This window comes from Chaetodon trifascialis, chromosome 9, assembly GCF_039877785.1.
Source record: "Chaetodon trifascialis isolate fChaTrf1 chromosome 9, fChaTrf1.hap1, whole genome shotgun sequence".
NCBI lineage: Eukaryota > Metazoa > Chordata > Actinopteri > Chaetodontiformes > Chaetodontidae > Chaetodon > Chaetodon trifascialis.
The window spans coordinates 10,731,971-10,756,482 of NC_092064.1; the positions used below are offsets into that span (position 1 = coordinate 10,731,971).

The 24,512-nt window shown below is 41.6% G+C and overlaps 2 protein-coding genes across 2 annotated transcripts; one reads left to right on the forward strand and one right to left on the reverse strand.

The window, feature by feature from the left end:
• Positions 1-655: 655 nt before the first annotated feature.
• On the forward strand, positions 656-9,663 carry tsku (tsukushi small leucine rich proteoglycan homolog (Xenopus laevis)). Its single transcript, XM_070971275.1, has 3 exons — positions 656-898; positions 5,601-5,912; positions 6,749-9,663. The coding sequence occupies exons 1-3, from the start codon at positions 884-886 to the stop codon at positions 7,487-7,489; spliced, it is 1,068 nt and encodes a 355-aa protein (XP_070827376.1). The 5' UTR covers positions 656-883; the 3' UTR covers positions 7,490-9,663.
• A 7,373-nt stretch (positions 9,664-17,036) lies between these two features.
• Positions 17,037-20,549, reverse strand: mmp13b (matrix metallopeptidase 13b). The gene is made up of 11 exons (XM_070970256.1): positions 20,447-20,549; positions 20,180-20,290; positions 19,643-19,770; positions 19,373-19,521; positions 19,093-19,218; positions 18,846-19,001; positions 18,639-18,759; positions 18,333-18,466; positions 18,091-18,250; positions 17,891-17,994; positions 17,037-17,771 (listed from the first exon to the last, which is right to left on the reverse strand). Exons 1-11 carry the CDS (start codon positions 20,534-20,536, stop codon positions 17,671-17,673), a joined length of 1,380 nt encoding a protein of 459 aa, XP_070826357.1. The 5' UTR covers positions 20,537-20,549; the 3' UTR covers positions 17,037-17,670.
• Between the last annotated feature and the right edge of the window lie 3,963 nt (positions 20,550-24,512).

Consider the following 24,512-nt stretch of genomic DNA (forward strand, 5'->3'; position numbering starts at 1 on the left):
AAAGTCTGTTTTTCCTGTTCACATTATTTCTTTAATCAGTTTCATCAAAAGTGAACTTCAAGCCAAATGAAACAAACCGCCGCCTTGTTGCGTAACACTGTTTTCAGTTTTTCTTTTCATGTGAGTTTATTTCCGGCGTCTCCACTAGAGTGCGCACTCACAAACAGCGTCCAAGCTACCTGAGGCAGTAGACCGAGAGCGGAAGTAACTTGTGTGGGGTTTCAAAAGTAAAACTTTCAACGTTGGTGAAGGGATTCTGTAATCTCAGAAATGTAGCATTTTTGAGATATTATGTGTTGAGGCAGTAATATTTCATCAAACGCTCTCCCTCTCTCCTGTGTGTGTGTGTAAAATAAAAAATCCTGCTAATTAAAGAAATGAAGAAAAGAACAGCTAAGCTAGGCTAATTACTGGCTGTAATTGATTCCACATGGAAATGTTATAAGCGCAATAGCAACAGGAGCCAAGGAAACACAAAAACTAAACCAACCCGACATGAACAGGATTACAGCATTTATATGTACGGGCTTTATTTAGCTTAAACATTTACCAAAACATAGATTGAAACCATTAACAAATGCAAACATTACATTTTAAAACACTTTGTTTTGGAAAGCATGGACAGGATGTGCTCGTATTTTGTACGCTGGCGGGCTTGACGATGGTAATGCGAGGCGACGGACTTTGTGGGATGGGAACAGACGAGTGTCTCCCAGTGTTTCCAGCTCCTGACAGTTTATCGTAGCGGGGCAGACACCCGGGGGGAACCCGCAGAGATCATGTGGACCGGCAGACGCACAAACCAGCGGGACACGGGAGCTTCATGGGGGTCTGGAAAATGGGAGCGGTGAAGTGAAAAGCGGCCGAAAAGCGGACTGTCTGCATGGAAGGTACCAAAGTAAGTTCCTCAGATCACAGGCTAAGCAAAAAAAGTACCGAAAGTAGGACATTTTCTGAATTCCTCCCCTTCCACCCCTTCTCTGCGTGTCACAAAGTGTGAAATGTTGGTGTGGGAGCGGTGTGGTTTCGGACACAGAAAGCAGCAGACCAGCGGACCTCTGTGGTCAGATCAGATTTCACGTTTTCCCTTCGCGTTGAAGAAACCGCCCCTGGAGTCCCGACTGAGCTGACCGGCCTCAAACAGCCCTGTTCCCGCAAATTATTCACTCAGACTCACAAACTTCACACAGTCTGCGTACTCCTGCGAATGATACGCGCAGAGGTGACAAGTGGAGCCGTGATTGACAGCTGAGAGGGGCGTGGTCGTCTTAATTGGAGGTATTGTCAACGATACTTTGAGAAACACGTGACGATTGTTTTGGATAATTTGTGTGAAAATGCTGCAGCGGCTGCAGGAAACTGGATCTGAAGAGGTGATCATGGCAGGCAGTGAGTGTCCACTGTGTCTGTGCAGAGAGGACACTGACAGATTGAGTCTGTCAGACTTTAGTGATGAAGAGGAGGAAAGTCAGCTGGAAACAGATTGCAAAACCGACCTAAAAGGAAAGAAAGGAGAGCTCAGTTAAGGGTAGTTATCATAGGTGCTGGTTGTGTGACAGACACAGTGGAAAAAGTTTTTTTTAGTACTTCTGCAAAGCAAAATACTCTGTTACAAGTCAAATATTGAACAAAATTTTTGTTAATTGTCTTAGTATGAACAGAGAGTGCTGCATAATGTTACATTTTGCATGATTGGATTATTATTACTGATAGATCTAAGCAGAATTTCATGGTATTGCTGATGGAAGTGAGGCTGCTGTTCACTGTTGTGTCCTATAATCTTAAACAAAGCAAAGCTCTGTTCAATGAACAGATCACAGTTTGTTTGTTTTTTAGATTAAAATCTAAATTCACAACCAAACTAGTCACTTAAACCGTAACGTAAATGTCGTGCAGGAAAAAAGCAAATACCCAAAATTGGGCTGAAGTGCAGTGCTTGAGTAATCGTCCACCAACGCTGCTTTCATTAGACAGACAAAGTAAGTTTGACTTATAGTAACATCAATTTTGGTATGAACGAATATGTATTTAAGTTAACCCATTGCAGCAGACGGTCTCATTGACAGAAGTGGTCGTTATATTCAGGCTCTGTGGTGGATCTCTGAACACTGTCTCTTCTAGCTTTGCTGAAATGAACTTTGATGAATCTGATCAGACCCCTTGCATGTGAATGTATTTATCCGCCGTACCCGTAGGCATCCCACTGCTGCCTAATTGTTTTAAAACACTTAAGTACCATCAGTTTAAGTGAAACTCACTGCCTCCTCCTCCTCAGTGTCATGCATTAATTTGGCTAAAAAGGATTAGTGAGGCATCCATCTTCTAATTACACAGTTTTCAGCCTTCAACTTGAAGATTAAATTGGGAGAGAGCCGCCTTAAAGACGTGAAGAATACACCAGAACACTGCAGGATGCTGGGAAACAGAGAGGAGCAGATGATGTTTGACACAGATGCAAATAAATGAGTTAAATGGGAGAACAGAGGAGATTTTATGTTTGATGCGTTCACTGTCTCCTTTATTTTTTGAATAAATTTACATAAAGAAAAGCCAGCTGGAAGAAGAAATCTTTTGTTTGACGTTAGATAAGTATATTGCTTGTGGGCAATAAAAGCTGTGCTTTAATATTGGCTTTTGACACGTTACATCATTGTGTTTATACTGATAGCACACCACGGTAATTGGATTATCACAGTGACAGAGTTTTGCAAAAGTCTGCCTGTGTTTACGAGGTGATAAAATGTGGTTCAGTCAAAATCGTGCTCGGAAAAGTGATCAATGCTGTATATATTTGCAGTATGAAGGTGGATAAGTAAAAAGCCAATGGCCGATGGTCGCTCAGAGCACAGCAGGGGTTGTTGCGCTGCTTTCCCAGGGCAAAGAGGTGTGAAAGGGCCTCGGAAAGTGTGAAGGTGTTGGGGCGTGATTTCACAGGTCTTTGCCAATTGTCCACTCAGGGGGGTGCGCCGCTCTAACTGCCGCTGCCTTTGGGTAATTGCAGTAGTCCGAATGTGTCTGATTTGAAGGCAGCACCAGAAGCAGTTTGCTGTTAGCTGAGATTTATTGGTGAGAGGTCAAGCAGAACAGCTGGAGCAGAAAGTTTACAGTCCTCGCAGAAGCAACAGATGGAGCAAAGGACGCAGGAAAGGAAGGAAGGACGGCTGAATGTGGCGCGAAACCACACAGAGGTGACGAGCTGCTGACGGCCGGCGTGGTGGACTGAAATAACGGATGACCGCTTGGTTTTACTGGCAGTTTCCTGTGTTTAGTCTGCACGTGGCTGCTCTGCGGCGTCCCGACGAGGCACGTCTCTGAGGCCTGCAGCTTGCTGGCGGTGAAGCAAGCCTTGAGGGTGGAAAGGTGGAGAAGGACCTTTTTCTATTTTCTTTTTTAATGACAGTTAATGATGTTATATGTACACTAAACATGCAAGGTTAGCAGTTGCCATTAAAACTGTAAGTTTAAAGTTAATTTCCGAAACACTCTGCATGAGATCTTGTCACATGATGACTCGCGTTTGCCTCTGTCCTGTATGTGATTCATTTCATGGGTGGACTCTCGTTCGGCTTCAGAAAGCATCTTTTTCACATTTGTTCAGTGAGTGAAAGATTTGTGTACTCAGCTTCATTTGTCATGAAACTCGCCCATTCCTGTTTGGTCAAGACCTGCAGCTGGAGGCTTTCAGGCCTCCACCCAGAGCGCACGCACGCATGCATGCACCATACCATTATTAATATCAGTTAGAACCTTCATGTAGCAGAAGACAGTAATCCCACCCCATACTGTATTCATAAAGATATGAAAGTACATAGCAGTAAATGGCAGACCATGTACTCTGTGAGTCAACTAAAATCTTTCAGGTGATTACATTTATGCAATCAGATATTCTTCACGGGTCAAACCAGCAGAAAGCACTACACAGAGGTGAGCAAGTAGACTTTGAGCCGTCGTAATTAGCCTGTGTATGTTGCCTCATGAGTGATTCGCAGCCATGCAACCTTGTCCTCTTACATAAGTCAAGATTAAAAAACATTAACCCCTGTCAAACAAACCTGGTAACAGCTGTAATCTTTGCTGTCTGTCCTGTAATACATTTGGAATTTAATACATGTTGTATAACTATATACTAAGTTATAAGACAATTGCTGTTAAGAACAATCTTTACTCTCAGTGTTATTCTCATCCTTATCCATCTTTTTTGTACCTATTTTATGTTTATTTGTTTATGTTTTATGTTTATGTTTATGTTTATGTTTGACCTGCTGCTGCAATAAAAGATTTTCCCAATTGGGATCAATAAAGTCTAAAAATTTAAAATGAATGTCAGTCTGAGGCTCAGAGGCCAGGATTCACTGGAGATGCTCAAATATTGTTTAGGCTCTCTGTAATGTCATGTTTATTGCATTGTCAGTCAGGAACAAATGCCTTCAAGAATATGAGGAAAAACAAGCGATGCCATTAGAATCCTGTATAAGGTTGCTCCAAGTGACAGCCCGATCAATAATTGCAGTTTGCTCATCTCCAACTGAGAGACCGACTTAAGCTTTAATTGCATTTCGTAAGGCTCAATTTAATCTAATTTCATGCTGTAAAACCTTGCGTTGTGTCTTTAACTCACGCTCTGCTCTGTCATGTCTGGGCCACTTGACCATGACTGTTCATTTCTACCTGTTACACAACTCCCAACCTCTGTCCACACTTCATACTTATTCAACTGTGTGAGTGTGTGTACACACGTTGCTTAAATTGAACTGAGTGAGCTTTATTCATTTTCACATAAAGGAATAACGGCAACAGCTGCAGCAGCAGTTGAATGAAAGGTATCATTGGTTCTTCTCTGCTTTCAAATCAAAGTATTTATATATTGATATCTTTAGTGTCATTTACATTCACTCATTATTTTTGTATGTACTGTATTGTATTTGCTTCTTCATGCATTTTTCATTAATACTAAAAATGAGTGATTCAGTGATTGAATGTGCATGCTTTGTTTCCTTTTGTTGGTTATTTAATTTTGAAGCTTTCCGTTCCACTGTTATTTCATGCGGTGCTGTTATAGTAGTAGACCATATGGCAGTATCATTTTTTTGGAGAAGTTGCCTCTGAATTTGTTTTATTTTGTCTTAATGCACCGAGGCACTGATGCTGTGCTCAGAAAGTGGGGACATCTCTTGTTTTCCTGATTTGAAGATGGAACAGTAATATACACCCAACTTTCCATTTTTACAATCCTGCGTGCAGAGTAAACTAAGAAAGTGCAAATGAACTCTTTGATCAAAAGAAATTAGGTCACATCTGTTGGGAAGCCAAAAGGGAGGGAAATTTGGGCTACTCAAGTTGCACGAATAAAAGCTTAAAGTCTTTTCAAACAGCCTAATAAATACCTAGAAGATGGCATTTGAACAGGGACAAACAACGTGTTGTTTGAATGAGTCTGGACAAGGTGTACTGACCTGACCTGGTAGTTGAAGTTGTCCATTTTCTGTCGTTGTTTGAAAGCTGATTTGAACATGATAAAGGATGTTTTTCATGAGAGAAAAGCTCTCATTTCAATGAGAGTGACAGGTCAAAGGTAAATATTGACTTTGTTCTCTCTCTAGAACATAATGGCGCTCCTCCTGTGGTTTGGCCTATCGCTGCTGGCCTTGGTCCACTCCAGTGCCGTCAAGAACTGCCACCCTGGTTGCCATTGTGAGGTGGAAAGCTATGGCCTGTTCGACAGCTTCAGTCTGACCAGGGTGGATTGCCGCGGGCTGGGACCCAGTGCTACCATGCCCGTCCCCATCCCACTGGACACTGCTTCCTTAGACCTGTCCTCTAACGCCATGGGCCCGCTCAGCGACACCATGTTAGCTGGTCCAGGCTACACCACCCTCGTTAGCTTGGACCTAAGCAGCAACCATATAACAAAGGTCAGTGGTTGGAGGAACTCAAGTCAAGGCTGTTTGGTCTGAAATCAGTTATATAGCCTTTGGAAAAGTAACACATTCTTACTTATACAACTAATTCTAATTCAACTTATAATCAATAAAATGCATCCACTTGTCAGTCAGTACACAGGCTTTGCTGCTACAGGGGTGCTACTTACCTCTCACAGCGTTTGTAGCTGTAGAAAGCAGCTGTTTTCTTCTTTCTAAAACCCCATGTAGCATGACTCCCCAGCACCGAAAGGCAAACAGACAAAGCTAGTAGCTAAAGAGCTAGATATTTCCATCTGGAGTTGGTGGAGACCAAAACAGAGCTAGAGTCAGTATTGGACGTAACAATTGTTTGGTGTCCAGAAACACAGCTCCAAATGAATGCTCGTGTTCTTCCTTTGCTGCTAGATGTGTAAATAGGAAGCTGTTGGCTAACAAGTTCACCATATCAATGTTAAATGTTTTTGTCGTGGGTTAAAAAAAAGTTAAAGGTAAAGGAGTCCTCTCTACATATTGCTACTACTGTTTTGCTCTGTTTTAGTGTTTTACAGGGAAACATTTCAGCAGTTTTGTTATGAAAAGTGAATTAATTAAACTATAACCATGGTCTTTTGTTAATATAAGTGAAGATTGTGATTTTTATACATAAATACTGAAAATTAAGTTTTTAAACATATATTTGAGTTAAACAAAGAGATGCTGTTTATGTCAAATCTTGTATACTTTTATTTCACTATCATCTTCAACTCTGAAAATACTACCTCGCTCCTGCTTAGCTCTTAAAGTGTCTTTCTCTCTTTGTTCCCTCTCCCTTGCCTTCACATTTTCAGGTAAGCCCCAATGCTTTGTCCAAGCTGCGTTACCTGGAGACTCTGGATCTGAGCCACAACAGCTTGGAGAGCCTCTCCCCGAACTGTTTCTCTGGCCTCCCTCTGGCTGAAGTTGACCTCAGCCACAACAGCTTCCAAGAGTTCGACATGGATGTGTTCACTACTAAAGTTAACGGCAAGCCTGTCAGCGTGGATTTGTCTCATAACAAGCTTGTGTCGGTCTCCACGACTTTGCGTGGGCGAGCACTACACATTCAAAGCTTAAATCTGTCAGCAAATCGGCTGTCGAGTGTACCGAGACTGGCGGGACTTCCGTTAAGGTACCTCAATCTAGATAGTAACCCCATCACCCGAATCAAGGAGGGAGCTTTCGCTCAGTTGAATGATCTGGTTTCCTTATCCATCAGTGGCCTCAGTGAGCTTCAGGAAATCGAGTCGCACAGCTTCAAGGGCCTCCAGAGCCTGCAAGTCCTGGATCTCTCAAACAACCCCAAGCTCAAGACTCTGAGCCCTGCGGTTTTTAGCGGACTAGACTCCTTGCAAGAGCTCAATCTGTCTAGCTCTGGTGTGGCATCCTTGCCAAATAACATGCTGACTCACCTGCCCAGTATTAAGAGTATTACACTGGGAGAACAAATCCACTGCTGGAGGACCCAGAAGCAGGGACAGTTCCACCGGCAGCTGGGTCAGGTCCAACACAACGAGGTGCTGAACTGTAATGTGGAGGGCATTGTGTTGTGAGACTGTGGTAATGGACCACTCCTTAAGGGGCCAGTATACTCCGTCAGAAATGCTTGTCAGATGGTTGGGTAGTTTCGGAAACCCTCCCCTAGAGGGTCACTTTCATTTCTGTCACTTTCGGAAACTGATGTTCTGGTGTTCACACCAATGTCACGCTGTTTGTCTTTCTTGACACAACCATTTCTGGTACTTTTCATACGAGTGACTGCGTGCAACACCAAGTGAAATTGTTCACACCATTTTAGGCAATATCACAACCCCCCTCGTTGTGACGGGGTCCGCCTTCTAGTGCGACGAATTCCAACATGCTCGGACAACACGCTGTACGAACTAGTTCTGATGGAGCATGTCCCCCCAGCCCTTCCCGTCCCAGTGCCAGAGCTGTGCCTTGTCTGCTTTGATATGCAGAACACTTTTTTGTGTTACTCTCACTTAATGACCTCTGTTCCCAGGTGAAACTGGAATCTGTCTTAAAGGTTTAACGTAGCCTTCATGATCTCCTGACACAAGCATCGTAAATGCTGTACCTCTTTCAAACACAGTGACAAAATGTACAGCATTTTACACGACACAACAACTTCTTTTTCATCATTAACGTAAACTAGTAGGGGACCTTTCATCAACCCAAAACTTTAAGCAATGTTCTTACATCACGTTTGTCATTTAAAGTGGGACCATTAAGAATTATTTGCACTTTCACCGTTTTTTAATGATGCACTTACACATGGCTAAATGTCACTGTCTTAGTAGAAACTCTCTTTACATTGCTCATAATATCCACACTGAAGAACATATTTGACCACTAAGATTTTTCATTTGACTTTGAATGTGATGTTTTGCTGAAATGATTAAAGGGATCATTTGACATTTTGGGAAATGCATGCTTTCAGGTGAGGAGTTACATCAGAAGACTGAAAGCTAACTGGCTTCACGCTTGCTTAGCTTAGCATAAAGAGTGGAATTGGGGGCAAAAGGCTAGCCTGATTCTTCCCAAAGGTAACAAATTCATCTACCAGCACTACAAGCTCACTAATTATCTTTGTTTGTTTAATCCACACAAAAACCAAAACCTAAAAAATGTGATTGTAAGGGGAAGTGCTATTTCCTGGACGGTTTAGTCACTGCCTGGAGTCATGTCATGAGGTTTTAAGGCAACCAACCTCTGAACAGCCACAACCAGTTGTCTTTATGTGCATTAAAGAAATGAGATATAACCTGTTTGTTAGGTGTTTTGTTTTTCCTTTGGACGGAGCCAGGCTAGCATTTTCCTGTCTGTATTCCTGGCAAAGCTAACTGGCTTAGCTTGGCCGCTTGCTGTAGCTATGTACCGTACAGACATATGACCGATATCAGTCTTCTTATGTAACTCTCAGCTAGAAAGATAATAAGCTTACTTCCCAAAAATCTGAAACTCTACAATCCGAGGATTAGAGGTTTTTTTTTTTTTTCTTTTGAGCACGGTCTGGTTGGGAAACTTCCAGTAAAGTCGTGTTACACACACTGTAACTAAGCTTAGTTGAGTGTAAAATATTTTCTTTTTCACACCCACAGAATGATCATTTCATTACTTGAATTTGTTTCTATGAATACAGCCCAACTTGACAACTTGTTCATTGTGTTTGGAGTTTATTTAAATAATGACACTAAGTTGGGCCTTTGCAAATGATGTGCATGCAGTTTTGTTTGTTTTTATGACATAACACAACAGGAGTGAACAAGCCGTGAACGTGTTGGTTGGGACTTTATTTCCACCTGCTGTCTCATCAGTTTCCAATTGGGAAAGACTGTAGTTTCATAACAAATTTGGCCAATGAAGTATGGCAATTTTTACTGGTAACGAAGTGGTGCAGGTACATGTGTCGGTGTTGATGTGTAAACACCAAGCTGCACCGTGCTGTGTTTTGTAATCTTACCTTGGCATTCCCGTGGTATTTCTGTGGACTGTAGAGGACGATCAGCCTCAAGACTGCACGTAAGGGTTTTGAATGTCAGCAAGCTGTAAAGGCTTTGGGTCTTTAGTGTTTTGATTCTGAAATTTTAAAGGAAATCCACCTTTTATTTTGAAAGTCAGCTGAGCCCAGCCTTAGTGTAGGAGTTTCTATTTATGTAACTATATTGTATATAGCTTTATATATATTTGAATCATGTGTAATAAATTGACTATTCTCACACTTAGTGGTTGCTGGATGTTCTGTTTGATGCAAAAATGGCAACAATTGTTAGGTGTGTCAGCAAAGGAGCATAAACACACATTAAAAATGAGACCGCAAACAGGGAAAGAACGTGTCAGTGTCGACACTGTATTTAACATTTTGCTGGAGATCCTCTTTTTGAAAGCAGTGCGTGATGCATCTCTACGTGACTGAGTCATCGCAGGGTGTGCCTCTTTACAGGACGAGGAAAGCTTTAGATCTCAAAGCTTTACCCTCACAGTAGTTTCTTCACTTTTTTTTTTTTTTTTACAACTCAGTAACGTGCTTTGTATAGAGTTTTTTTTTTGTTGCTGTATTTGCTTGAAAGTGTCTGGATACACAGACACATACACACACTTATGGTTGAATGGTCCTTAAAAACCAGTAAAGTGGGCAGAAACGCCAGGGTTTGGCAGAATACCATGCTACAGCGGGCTCGCATACTGCCAAGGAGGTGACTGGGAGCGAGATGAGTAGAGAAAGGAGAAAAAGGGAGAGAAAGCCGGGTTTCAGCCATGGCAGCTCCTGTGTGGTGTCTGGCAAAGAGTGTTTGTCCTGTGAGACAGAGAAAGCACTCACATTATGCCTTCTTTTCTGTGACACATCTTTTAAACTCCCAGACACCCAGAAACAGCCAAAATAAGGCTGACTAAACCAAAAGGGTTTGTCACAGATTACATCATTGTTGAACGTGCTTGAGAACACAGAGGACCTTTGGTAGGTCTTTAAAGGAACCAACGTCCCTGCAGTCGTAGTGTGTTAGAATGCGGCTCTTCTCTTCACACTGGTAGGAGGCTCTCCAGGAGCCCTCGATGGATTGACCCCATTGCACAAAACACTTCCAGATGTTTGCATTTTTTTTGTCCACCTCCTGAAGCGATGGCCTGCTGAGACCAAAGGAGCTGACCATCCATCAGAAACTGTCCCGGTTGCAGTCAGTAGTGGTGAGATAAACACCACTGGGGGAATGCAACAGAACAGGTTACAGATCACAAGTGGGGGATTTTTTTTTTCATGTCTGAGCATGAATTAATATTAATTATGATAGCTTGAAGTGAAGTAATGTGATGAAGAATGTCAGATATGGCTGATACTTCATTGGACAAGAACTTAATCAGAAAGCTGTGCTGAATGAAGGTCAGGTCATGTATATTTACATTTCAGTTTGCTCCAAACAATGTCCCTCTGTCCAGTCGGGGACACGCACAGATGTGTTGAGAAGCAGCACAAATGTCTTGACATGCGATCTCTATGATACATGATAGACCAGCAGGCTGACAACAGTGATGTTCTGTGCGTCTGTCTGCCGCTCTGCTCGGAGAAAACACGCAACAAAGCACAGCATATAAGATCACCTTTAACAGCGTTTCACAGTTTCTCTCAGGGCTGGAATCAGCTGAGACCTTGACAGAAAAGCTGACATTTCTGTTTGACACTGAAAAACAAACCCTGCTGAGCTCACGAAGAAGTGCAGTGACATTTAATTGGAACATGGTTGCTTAACTGTTCACACAGAAAGTTCATTTCCCATGAAAGTAAAGAAACAGACGTGTTCAAATATGTCCACAGAACAAAGACGGCATAGGTGACCCCTGTAAATAACTGTCGGGCGTAGGAAGAGGGGCTGTAATCAGGACAACAAGAGGCCTTTTTCTGCTCACTCTCTCTGGATGCGTTTCCTGCTGGCTCAGTGAGAGAGTGAGGTGTGTTTTCAGTCAGCTGACGTCTGAAAAAACAGGCATATCCTATGTGCCTATATTTGTGGCGTAATCGCTAGAAGATTCACATTAATGCAAGTTTGAACAAGATTTTCTTACCTCTTCCTGAATTAAAAAAAGGGCTTCGTCCTCCTGCTTTTCTGGTCTGGTTTTCAAAGCACAGCAATAGCGGAAAGAGCACTTTAATAAAATTCTAATTTTACATTTGAGCTCAATTTAGGTGTGTTGTTTGCATTAAGTTGGTGTGAGACACGTGAGCGAAGAAATCAAACGGTAATCACTCGCCTCTCTGCACTGGTCTGGCTCTGAGATGTAATTACTTCAAAGGAGAGGGAGGCTTTGAACTGTGTATAATTAATTCAGGCAAGCAGAACCAGGGTGTCTTTATTAAGTGCTCTGCTCTTGCTTGAACAACTATCAAACAAATGTAATTTGACCTTCCCTGATAGATCCTCTGGAGGATCAAGCTATCCAAGCAACTAATTCACTTTGCTTCAACAATGAGCCTGTACCCTCCGAGCACTGCAAGGCTTTACTTTCCCCTCCCGTGGGATGCTGTGAAACCCGAGCATGTTATTTTGAGAAGCGCGCTTCCAAAGCTTTTGTTTAGAATGTAAATCTTAACAATTGTTGGAAAACAACTGTTTTCTGTGTTTCCGGGAGGGCTGGAGCAGATTTGAAGCTCTCATTTGACAGCCGTGATACTGACCTACTGATGCCCTGAACGCCCTCAGCCTTCCCGTGCTGCCGTGACAATAGACACCAAGGCACTGTGTCAGCGCGCTGCAGCTCGGCACAGAGGTTTTGTTTTTCAGACAAACAAAAGATCAGCTCAACTTGTCACACACCACAAAGATTTGCTTGTTTTCCCAAGAGCCACTAAAACGGTGGAGGTTTGTACCAATCTATGGCATTATAAATCCTAAAGACAATTACAGTTTACGCATTCATGTATTTCACACCATTGTGCTTGTTTGATCCTCGACATGTGCGTGGGCCCATGTGCAGGATTGCGTTCGACATCCATATTAAAAAACTTGCCACACTGTAGTTATAGACGTCATCTTGCGACCTCCAAAGGTGGAAAAATACATTAATGCAACACAAAGATATCAAATTATTTATTATTTTGTATTAAACACTCTGTCACAACCTGAAGACCTGAGCAACCTGTGACAAGGGGTCGCAAGTAAACACTAGTTTCTTGGATAATGATGGGAAAAAAAACAAAAAAAACAAAACCCAGACTGGGAACCTCTGATTTCCCCCCCAAAAATTGACCCATCATTTCTAAAACTGTACCAGGACTGGGTGTGTGGAGGATCAGAGGTCAGAGTTGCGCAGTAGCAGTTTCATTATGATGATTGTTGTATTATGCTAAAAGGGCTTCTTACACTGAAGTTCGGACACTTCCATCAGCTGTTCACCAGTCTGCGCTCGACATCTGCTCCCTTGCTGGAAAATTGAGGTCATATTTTGTAAAGCAGAGAAAGAACAATTGTTTGCCGGTGTATTCACATCACAAACGTACCCCAGCTTGTTGAAATGACGCTTCCATCTTGAGCCAAAGTATTTTTTTTCAGTTGTCAGCAAGATGGAGCAGTTGTCTTACATTTAGATCTTCCTCAGCCAGACATGTCAGCACTTCATGTTGTCTTATTCCCCTTGATTTAGCACTGATGTTACACCACCATGTGATACTACAGCACCTTGTTCCTTATTGGAGGTCTTGAAACAGTTTCAGGTTATATCTGTTATCTGTTTTGTATCTTCAGCGTGTGACAAGAGGTATGTGAGGGAAAGGCATGACTTTGCTTGTCAAGGAACAAATCCTGGATCGTGTTACTCTCATCGACAACTGGCTTATTTCCATTTTTGCTTACGCCGTGTTTTCTTACACAGTGAAAAAGGGAGCATATTCACACAAAATGGTGGTTAGAAATGGGAGCACCCTGGAGGCCACTGATCAAAATATTGGTAGTTTATTCACCCTCACTGATAAAACTGAATAGCATTTTTTATTTAAGCATTCCTGTATTGTTAAAAGCTCCTGTACTGTACAGAGCTTATTTTACAACAAAAGTCTGGCTCGATCCTTTCGAATGTGCAAAAGCAGTCGATTTTCACACCATGCAAATCTAGAAATATTTAACCAACTAGTTCTATTTCAAACTTTTGCCCAGTTGTATATCAAGTTTTAAGGGAAAACAACAGCTTTAGATCCATTATTCAGTGTTCTCAGTAAAGGCCTTGCCTGCATTTTTTCACAAAATACCAACAGTGTCTTTAATCTTTCACAATGAGCACTTTCACTGCTCAAAAAGAAAAAAAAAACAAAAAAACAAAAACATCCTAGCAACTAATCCTAAAAGCCTACTGCAAGGTCACAACTCTTTCACTGACTTTTCTGGTGACTTTTACGACACAGCTGGATCTGCCCCTGGGTCGTATCTGGTCAGAGTTACCTATTTGTGGGTCAACACAGAGAACAGCCGGACTTTCTCCACATTCCAGCATCCATGCAGCAGGAAGAAACACAGACTGCGCCTTTTCGGTGAAGCACTGGGTGCTTTACAAACACAACGACTTCAGATTTTGTTTGTATTCTATTCAGGGAAAAGGAAGAATAACAACAGGAAGACAAGAAGAGGAGGCCAACGGTACACTGAAGGCAACAGAAAATAAACAGAGACGGAAGTAAGATGAACAGATACACTCAGAAGGGTAACATTTACCACTATCAACACGAAGCACACCGCAACACACATCCACCAGCAGCCCTGTTAAGATTTATTTGAACAATGCACTGCCTGCCCTCAGGACTTTGCACCTAGCTGACCTGCAGTCTAACATGCATGTTATGAAATGTGTATGTTTGGTAAGTGTAAGCAGAACATTAACCTCCAGATCCTCCACAATGTGCAAGCACTGAGAGAAAGAAATAAAAGCTGTCCTAATAAAAGAGGAAGATAAAAGAAGACCCTCTTAATGACGTGACCCATGTCCCCAAAACCACGCTGCCTGCTCACACTCAGAATAATCAAGTCAGTGTTGGAGTAGCAGCAGTCTTGCGTCACCCCCCTCATACTGGTGGTCTTAGGAGGGACTTTCCCAGAGGAAAAGGCATATATCCTGCTGCCCTCTCTGCCATTCTCCTCCATCTGGTTTCCATCAGGGGCTGCTGGGCTGGACTGAAGGTTTTCTCAAAGGATACCACCTTTTTTTGTTGTTTTTTTCCCCCTCCATAGCCATTTTTCATTGACCTATTTCATCTCTCTCTGCCCTTGCTCTACATTTTTATCGACTCCAAAGTGCTTAAACAGAGGTAAATAATGTCAAATATCCAAATAAATTGTAAGTTAAAAACAGACAAATCCATCTTACGAAGTGCTTAAAATAACATCAGAATAATGAAATGGAAAAATAAGAGGTGGATGAGAACATTATGGTTCATTTTTTTTAGCTTAAGAGAGCTCCTTCCAGTCCAGGAGCACTGATGGCTGAACCGCACCCTCTTTGTCTTGGCAGCAGGACGATCAGAAAGGCTGCAGGATCTAAACCTTAGATTGCTCAGTAATGTAGCTAAACATCCACCTGGCTGTTCTTGAAACATCAGGAAAGCCAGCATCACTGCTCAGCCTTACACGTAAGCATAGAGAGACATTAAAATTCATGGCTGAATGAGTCGAAAGAGTTGGATGTGGTAATGACTTTTGACTGGGGCAGGAGCAGGGAGAGGCTCCTGACTGTGACTGGAATGAGATAAAAAACGTGACCTCTAAACTAAATCCGCAGGGGCTAAAAGTGACTTCATTTGTTTCTCAGTCGCGCTGCTCTGCAAAAGTCAAGTCAATAACAAAAGTTGCTCAATTTCTGCAAACCGCCAAAGAATGAGGCCATATCAGTTGTAAATATTTAGAGTCTTGTTAACTTTCCCCAAGGAGTGAAAATGCATCCACGTACAAGAGACAAAATGGTCCGCTCACTGAAATAAACATTCAAAGCTTTGAATGTTACACCCGCTGTACTTTACTGTGAGAGCTTCTGTCTTTGCAGACTGGATGTACTTTCTCTCAGGCCACAAATATGCATCTCTAAATATCATAAGCATCAAGGCAAAGTTACAGGAAAAGTGAAGATTTTGATTTTCTGCACAGGCCTGGAGTTAGCTCTAATAGTATCAGTGGTTACTGCTTGTTAAGATGTTTCCTTTGTCATGTCTCTCCCCTTGTTTTGCTGCAAGATTTGCAATTCCCATTCAAAACGCATGGCCTTTTATTCATCATTTCTGACACATGCAAATGACAGTACAATCTTAATTTCGTTTTAAAAAGCTTCATGTTAAAAGCGCATTACTTTCAGACAGAACATCTGTGTTTTTGTAAACTGGAGCTTAGACTTTCAAAGCCAACATCAGTGATGAACACACAGGATTTGTGAACCGGTGGTGCAGCCTGCGCCACGCAATACCTCGGAAATGAGCAAATGAGGTGACTGCTTCGCTGCACTGTAATTACATCCACATGATTGGGCCTGTGGATTAGGCTGCTTGGCTCAAGCTGCACTGTTTCCTCAACTTTGAGACAGAGATACTTCACTGACCTTTCAAAACTGGGCTACTCACACAACACAAATTCCTTATTTTCATTAAACATCTCACTCACAATTTAGAGAATTGGTTTGAAGTTGTTGCACAGTGCTGGAGGATGGAGGCACTGTGTGTAATTGCTCGTTTTTTTTTTTTTTTTTTTTTTTTTTTAATATGATTCAGATCTAATGTGGCCAGAGTCAAAGATTTCTCCCCAACAATTGTTGTGCTAATGAAGCCTGCATTGTTTTTTTTTTATTCATTTATATTTTATTTATTAAGTCAGGAAGTGATTGAGACACTTGATGTAGAGACCTGGAGTACAGCAACAGGGGAATATTGCCATAATTTTTCATATATTTTGTGTAGTACTACTATTTTTCTACATCTCTCTTGATCTGTCCCAGGACTGTCAGTCAGACCTTTAACCACTCAAACTATCGATAAGAGTGCTCTCTAGTGGACAAGACAGAGAACTACATGTGCATGACTCAGACTCTATATGCAAGTGCCATACTATCACTACTGTGCATTCAATGTCCTGTGTTGATGTAACATTTAGTAAGTATTTTTTTTTTGCATTTGATGAAGTTTGTTGTAATTCTGATGCAATTAATGAATTATCAGGCCTCCAATTTTCAAACTGTCCACATATCATTTATTTCTTCTTCATTTTAAGACAAAAAATCCCTGCTAGGTTGCATCATCTGATAGTTTGCACAAGGTTTCCAGGAAACATTACACTAGCTGAAAAGAGGATTATCAGTGAACCTGAAGCCAAAAGTCTTCAGTCTGACTGAAGTTTATCACACCTGTGCAGTGTGTTATATACAGCCATGCAACATTTGAATGGCAGCAAGAGTTCAGCTGCTTTAAGAGCTGATGAAAGACCACACTGATTGTCTTAGTTGACTTACAGTTTATTTAAGGACAAGAAAATTCACAAATGTCACATATGTCAAAAACATGTCAGTGCTAAAATGACATTTGGTAAAAGCATCATGTTGAGAAAACTGGTTTGAAGAGGAGAATCTTTCAGACATGGCATACTCAACATGCAGAGATCTGCGCAGAGTAAGGTCTGCAATGTTCAGGATGATACTTCAGATGCAACCTCATATGCGGGAACTTCAAAATGTCACCAAATGGGACAAAATGACTTTACGTTCAGCTCAAAATCACAATCACTAATCCACCTTTGATTTCTCTGCTTTTACAGTAATTCACAAAATGTATAAAAATCTAAAAACAAACACATTATATATTAAATCACTAAACTCTTTGTTGAGTAGTAGCCCAATAATGAGTTATTTATTAAAGTTATTTGGCCACTCTTTCTGACAAGACACTTAACCAGCTAAGGATCTTGCTGTCCATAGTTAAACTTGTAGTTCAAATAAAGAGATGTAAAATAAATAGAAATAATAAAAGGAAATATATTTGTGCGGAATTTCCCAGCATTCTCTATCTATTATATGACCTACAGGTGTCCAGCACTAGTAAAAATATTTTTTTTTTCCTGACTTGACTTTGATATAAGCCTGTTTAACTGGAACAGGTCATCTCTACCCTGCATGTCTCCATTTCTCTGCTCATTCAATGAACTGCATCCTGCTGTGTCTCATTTGAAACGCGTGTTTGGGTATATTGTTTAGCCACTGCTGACTGCTGCCGACCACTTCATCAGCAGTTGAGAATGGAGTTGGTCCTTTGGATGCGAATCACCTTCCTTGAGCTGTAACTGTACTCGTACTGCATGTGTTCATGGTAGAAATACAAATATCCTGAAAGAAAACAGTTGGATAGCAGTTAGGGAAACAGTATGGAGCTGATGTATGACAGAAATCCTGCTTTGCTCTGCTTTAACTATACTGAAAATGTAACATTTGTGAATTCATTATACCATAGTGATAAGCAGCAGCATCGATCTCGTCATCCATCCCAGGAAAGTCGTCCTCAATGGATCGAGGGTAGCCAGTGTCCATGGTGCCTTTTGCTTCATCGTAGCTGTGGGCGACAAATAAAAGCAAACTCAGTCTATCTAGTTTTAAAGGCTTTTAAACTTTCCTATAAGTGAGACATGTAATATTCATCACCACATACCTCCAGTAGTCCTCATCGGTGAAGAGCAGAGTTTTCCCGGTATCTCTGATGTACACAGCCGCATCGATTTTCCTTATTGTCTTGGGAAGTCCAAGTTTGTGTATGTACTTTGGGTAACCGTCCACAAGGTTATATCCATTCAAAGCCCACATTCGGATGCCTGTTGAAACACAGAGAAGAGTTTGCGTCTTGTATCTAAGAAATAATGACAAAAATCAATAAATAAGTGTAATATAACCCACCACTAAATATGATGACCACGTCCTTCTCTGGGTTCTCGTATGCTGCGTCCACCTTGTTGGGGAGTGTAGGCCACGTGGACTTGATTAGTGTCTGCTCAGGCTCTGGCATCTGAGGATGGAGACGCCAGTAGAATCTGCAACAAGGTGTGACATTTTAACGAAACATAGCAGAACAAACTGAGCTATGCAAATCTCAATGCAATGCACGCTCGTCCTCACACACCCTCTCATGGTTATAGGTTAACAGTCTTGTGCATGATGATCAATATCTGGAGTTTTTGTACTACCATCTTATTCTTACTGCACCTGTCTTTGAAGATGATGGTTTCCCCTCTGAGCTCTGTGACAGCATCAAAGGTTAGCATGGGGTCACATTTGTTTGGTGCGTCAGGCTTTGGCTTCACTTTCCTCGGGTTTGGGTTTGGGCCTGTGATGAACAGCTGACATTAATGCACCGTTCACATGATATTTCCATGGAAAAATAACAGCAGGTCTCATGCTATATTTCCCCACCGTAGAGCGCCTGAATGCCTTCAATGTCGTCTTCAGCGAGCGGGTACCCTGTAGCGTACGAGTAGACGGGGTACATCAGGGCGCCCGCGTCTGAGGAATGGGACATACCGAGGGCGTGGCCCAACTCATGGGCTGCCACTATAAACAGGTTGTAAGCTGCAGAGAGAAGATGCCCAGTCAGAATACTGTTCAGGTAAGTGTTAATCAGTTCAGTGACGATTGTTGAGCATTTGTGCATGAGTGTCACCTGATGAGTCTTTGGTCCACTGTTCATCCTCATCAAAGTGAGTGTCTCCTCCGATGCCTTGGCCGGGTGGGTAGGCGTGAGCCAGCAATCCGTTAGGCCCGTCAAAAGGGTTATAGTCTCCGTGCTCTGCAGAGTAAAGGAGAGATTCTTTAACATGTCGAGCAGAATGTTCACTATTCTTCAAAGCCCAGCAGCTGCAGTGTAGAAACCTCCTACACCTCGTAGGCTTGTGTATGCATTCTGACGTTATACAGTACATCAGAATTAACGCTTATTGCACCTTTTGCTCCAAAACTGATCATAATGTCAGCGTTGCCATGGTGCAGCTTCTTAAAGGTCAGTGGAGTGACATCAGCCCACACGTTCAGCGCATTGCGGACGGCTCGGTCGACATCAGACTTCTTCAGATCTGGTGTATAATTCAATATCCTGGAACATCAGGGGGCAGGAAACAAGGCGAACGAGTGAATAAATGATACTGGTGTTCATTTCCTGAATTGTTCATCTCCACCATTTACATTATAGTCACAAGCGTCGTCTTGATGTATACCTGAATGTGACATTGTTATTTTGCCATTTGAGGTGTCGAGGGAAGTGGTTGTACTCCCCGATGTCTGGGACGCCACATCTGGCCTGCTTCATCAGCTCCAGAGTGTTGTCATCCAGATTCCCTGTCACCTTCAGAGGCAAAGAGGTGGAACGAAAATGTATTACATGTCAATAATAGGACAGGTTTAGTTCTGCAGTCCAGAGTTCAGTGATGCAGAAGAAGTACATTCTCTGAGGCTATTCAACTCCTAAACTGTAAAAAAAATCAGTGTTTCTGGTTTTATTGTTTGTTGAATATTGTCCTGTAGGTCCTGCACTCAACAAATTCTTAACAAAGGTTATTGTAAAGACAATAAAGGTAACTCAGCTCAACCCAATTCAACTTCTTTCCTACAAAAAGCTTCCCACAAAAACATGATTTTGCATGACGGGATGCCGGCGAAAGAATACCCCTCAAGCCAAAGATCTTGAACACATATCAAGATTCACCACCAGCAAAATTAGTTTGAAGATCTAACTACTTTGAAGATCTGTTCACCTTGAGTTTGAAGAATTTCTGCATCTCCCTGATCTTGGTCTGAAAGACACCTGATGTCCTCTGTATTCCTTGGAGACCAGCAGGAAGGTCATAGAAGCGACGCAGGTACTTCTGTTTATTGAAAGAGAACAAAAGCTGAGTGACATTTATCATGGTGTGAAAAAGCAACTGCAAATTCCTCCATTCTAACACTGTGGCAGTGGAATAAGCAAAAAAAAAAAAAAGCCACTTGAAGGCAGCTTACAAGGCAAAAACCTCAGATCTTACCTCTGCTAAAAGCCAGTTGTCCTTCTCTCCTGACGGCACAGGCAGAGCAAAGGAGTGAGCGACCAGCGCCAGCAGCAGCAAGGCTATCATTGTTGTTGTCTCTGTGTTGTCCAACCCAGTCATTGGGGTCAAGAAGCTTAGCAGGGTATTTATACTGTTTTGGGTCCACTTTTTTTCAAAGGGTCCAAGTGATTCATGTAAAAGCACCTCGCCACTTCCTTCTTTGCCTGTTGGGAATGTGCTTGTACAGTGACTGTGGTTTGAGTGTACTCCTTTGAACCCACCTAAAGTGCTTTGATTGAGCATTTCCCAGATTGCCATGACTTAAGAAGTTTGCCAATAGATTTACTGAAAATGCACATGAGGCAAAGTGATGCACTTTTTCTGTCTTTCTTCTTTTAAAAACAAGAATAACATGGCAGCCTTGGCTTTTTCTTGCCGGCAGATTTAGAAGGGACGCTCCTTTTTTTTTGGGAGAAAATACTCTGGGTTTTTCCTTTAATAAGGATGTCACATCATCAGCTATTATTTGTTCATCTTCAGATTAAAAAAAAAAAAAAGTGCCCTACCTTAAAAAAGGAGGGAATTTTGGGAATTTCGTTCATGCTGCTGTTGGTCTCATGATTGTCACCTTGTGTCTTGCTATTTTAGGTGAAGACGTTTTATGACTAACAAACACGTCACCATTAAGAGATGATGAAAAAATGACATTTCAATGTAAAACTTATGATCCCTCGCGATGTTACATTTTATATTACTGTTTTTGACATAACGTGAGCGCTCTCATACTGACAAACACGAGTTAATTTGATGCAAATGTCCCGTGTGGGTTTTGTCTGGTAATAATTGAAAGCAGATCTTCCTGATTTAGGTGTTTTCCAACGTTGCTCTTTGCAGCAGTATGTGATTCACAGTCAGCAGGATTACACAGAGGGTAAATGACAAATTGTATACGTAAATGACCCCAGTGTCCTCAATTATGAAGAGCTGTGGTCTGCGAGAGGTCTGATCACAGCAAAGAAACCCTGGTGAGCTACAACAAGGACAATGCAATTTCAAACTCTGAGTAAGCGCTTGTTACAGCACGCAGTTTATATAAATTGAAGTTGTTTTTGGGATGGAGATATAGGTCTGTAGGTCACCATTTTGGAGCAGATTGAAACCTCTCCACTCAACAACATTGGTGCCTTAACTTTTCATTTTGTGCCATCCAAGTGAAAAAAACATACTTAAGGGATACCCTATGAAGAATGTAGTAATACTTGAGTTTACTTGAAGTGTAAACAGTATGCGAAATTGAACTTTTCACGAGCTACACCAGTGAAAGTCAGGATTCATGAGCAGTCCAAACGCACTTGCAGTATAATTGCATTATATCACTAGTGTGTTGGAAATATACTTGAATATAAGTATGCTTTTCATAAGTACACTTTATTACTATTAAAAGTTTTTGTAATTTAGTGCACTTTTTAAAAGTACACTTAAGTACAATTTATAATACACTTACAATGAAGTACACTTACCACTTTTAGTATTAGTATAGTATAGTACATAATTGGTGTATTTATTTTTAATAACTTTAAGAACTTGATATCTATGATATAGTTAGAAATACACCTTTTAAAAGCATATGTCAAACACACTTTAAGCATCCATCCATCCATTTTCTATGCTGCTTATCCCTTTCGGGGTCGCGGGGGGGCCGGAGCCTATCTTGGCTGTCAACGGGTGACAGGCGGGGTACACCCTGGACCGGTCGCCAGCCGATCACATATATACACAAACAACTATTCACACTCACACTCACACCTAGGGGCAATTTTACAGTCACCAATCAACCTAATGAGCATGTTTTTGGTCTATGGGAGGAAGCCAGAGTGCCTGGAGAGAACCCACGCATGCACGGGAAGAACATGCAAACTTCACACAGAAAGGCCTGACCCGGGAATCGAACCGGCGACCTTCTTGCTGTGAGGCACACGATGCACTACCTGCTGCGCCACCGTGCAGTCCACTTTAAGCATAAAAGCTGAAAAAGTAATGACTTCTCAATGCTTAAATTATTCTTTTAATAGACAAGGACTAGCTCAATTAAGATGGTGAACATGGTGAACAAAACCTGCTCAACATCAGCATGTTAGCGCTGCCACATGAGCCTGTTAACCTGCCGTTAATGGCATTCATCTCCAAGGACTGCTACGTGCTGTATAGCCTCAGAGAGCTGCTCGCATGGCTGTAGATTTCGACTTGTTATAGTGGAGAAAATAAGAGTTTAAAAGGCAAGGGTGAAGGAGCTGGAGCGGACATTTGTAACACCTGGACTGATTTTGTAGCTAACAACAATTCTTCTCACAGAGAGAGAAATTATATTCCCTTATTTTCAAAGAAAATGTTCTGACTTTTAAGTTTTAGTCACTCTTCTGTTTAACACCATGGTGGTAATGATGTTCAAAATGATAATGATCATGAAAGACCTTGAGAATATTGTTCCAGACCAGGATCCAGGAAATTACCATGAATAATATAACTGCACAGGTGCCGGCAGACACCCGAGGTCAAGGCAGGTACAGACATGCGCTCCTATTAGCGTCTTTGTGAGACAACAGAGGTGTATAATTACTTGCTCTTGCCACAACAACGGAATTCCTAAAATTCTATACTGTGGGAAAAAAATGGGAAATGCCCCACAAGAATCGCACATTTTCAAACACTTTCCTGAATCAATTTATTCAAAAGCATTGTTTATTATGACATCAAGTCATATCTGCAATGGAAAACACTTCTTGGATGAGTAAGGATTCATGCATTCTGTCCAACTTAAACTGCTGCAATGAGGAGAAGTCAGACAATGATTTGACTGTGGCACAATCCCAGTCATTATCAGCATACTTTTGTCTTGTAATGACAGTGTTTTTCTAAGTGTGAGACTGAATGTTAAGTGTTGCCATTGAGGCTGGTGTGAAGCTGGCAGAGAAAACCAAATCTCATATACTGCTTTAAGAAATACAGATTACAAACAGCTGGTGTCACCTGTCATTATAAAGTGATTTGCAAAACATTAGCCGACATCTGGTGACTTTAAAAATTCGAATGAATCCTTCCATTTTTTCCTAAACAAAGAATAAGAATATGGTAATTACTGTACCATAATAATCATCATACAAATCACAGAAAAAGGTCATCTGCATCCCATTAGTGATATCAAGTGTAATGTGTAACAGACACTGTCTCCACAAGCTTCAGCATCCTGTGGAGACAAATATTTTTGGATTACCATCATTGTTTAGACGGTGGCTAACGGAGTGCTCCTGACTCATGCCACGGGGAAGTTGCAGCAAGGGGGATTTTTGCTGTTATTTTAAAATGTTACCGACACACACACACACACACACACACACACACACACACACACACACACACACACACACACACACACACACACACACACACAGATATATGGAAACATACATTCTGATCTGTGTTGTGACCCACTGGTTGCATTCAAAGATAGCAACAGCACTGGGCTCTGACAAATGGTGTTATATGATCTATACTGTGGGGGCACGTCTTAGGACTCACAACTGTGAAGCACATGAATGGCACACTGTATCATACAATGAAGGATAAATCATTTTAGGTTGCTTAAGTGAGCAGCATTGTTAGTATTTTTCTCTAAATAAGAGGTCTCTTACTTGCTCAGAGGAACAATCTATAAGGCTATAGCCATGCTGGCTGTCCCATACAGCTGTAAGTCTCATTACACAGCAGCAGCAGTGAGATGCTGGATGAAAAGTCAAATTTTTAGCACTACAGTAGGAGGGCAAAAAGCAGTTTCATTACTGCCAGCAGGGCGAGAAAAACCCATGCTTTTTATCTATACTGAGCATTTTTGGACATTTCCAAAGCTCACTTTTACGTTATCAACCTCAGCTGTACTCACTCAGCAGATTGAATGCTAATACCTGGACAGATGTGTTAAAATATCTGCTGTTGAACATCACATATATTTGGTTGTGTATTGCTCACACATACTGGAATATCCACTGTTATGGAAGCTACAAACACT

What these genes read in the sequence shown, in the direction of transcription:
- mmp13b (XM_070970256.1), bottom strand. Translation starts at nt 20,536, where the DNA reads ATGATAGCCTTGCTGCTGCTGGCGCTGGTCGCTCACTCCTTTGCTCTG. An exon ending in AGAAATTCTTCAAACTCAAG is followed by an intron (nt 19,771 to 20,179) that starts GTGAACAGATCT and finishes TTGCCTCTGAAG; the next exon opens with GTGACAGGGAATCTGGATGA. An exon ending in ACCATCATCTTCAAAGACAG is followed by an intron (nt 18,467 to 18,638) that starts GTGCAGTAAGAA and finishes ACCTTGTTGCAG; the next exon opens with ATTCTACTGGCGTCTCCATC.
- tsku (XM_070971275.1), top strand. An exon ending in GCAGCAACCATATAACAAAG is followed by an intron (nt 5,913 to 6,748) that starts GTCAGTGGTTGG and finishes TCACATTTTCAG; the next exon opens with GTAAGCCCCAATGCTTTGTC.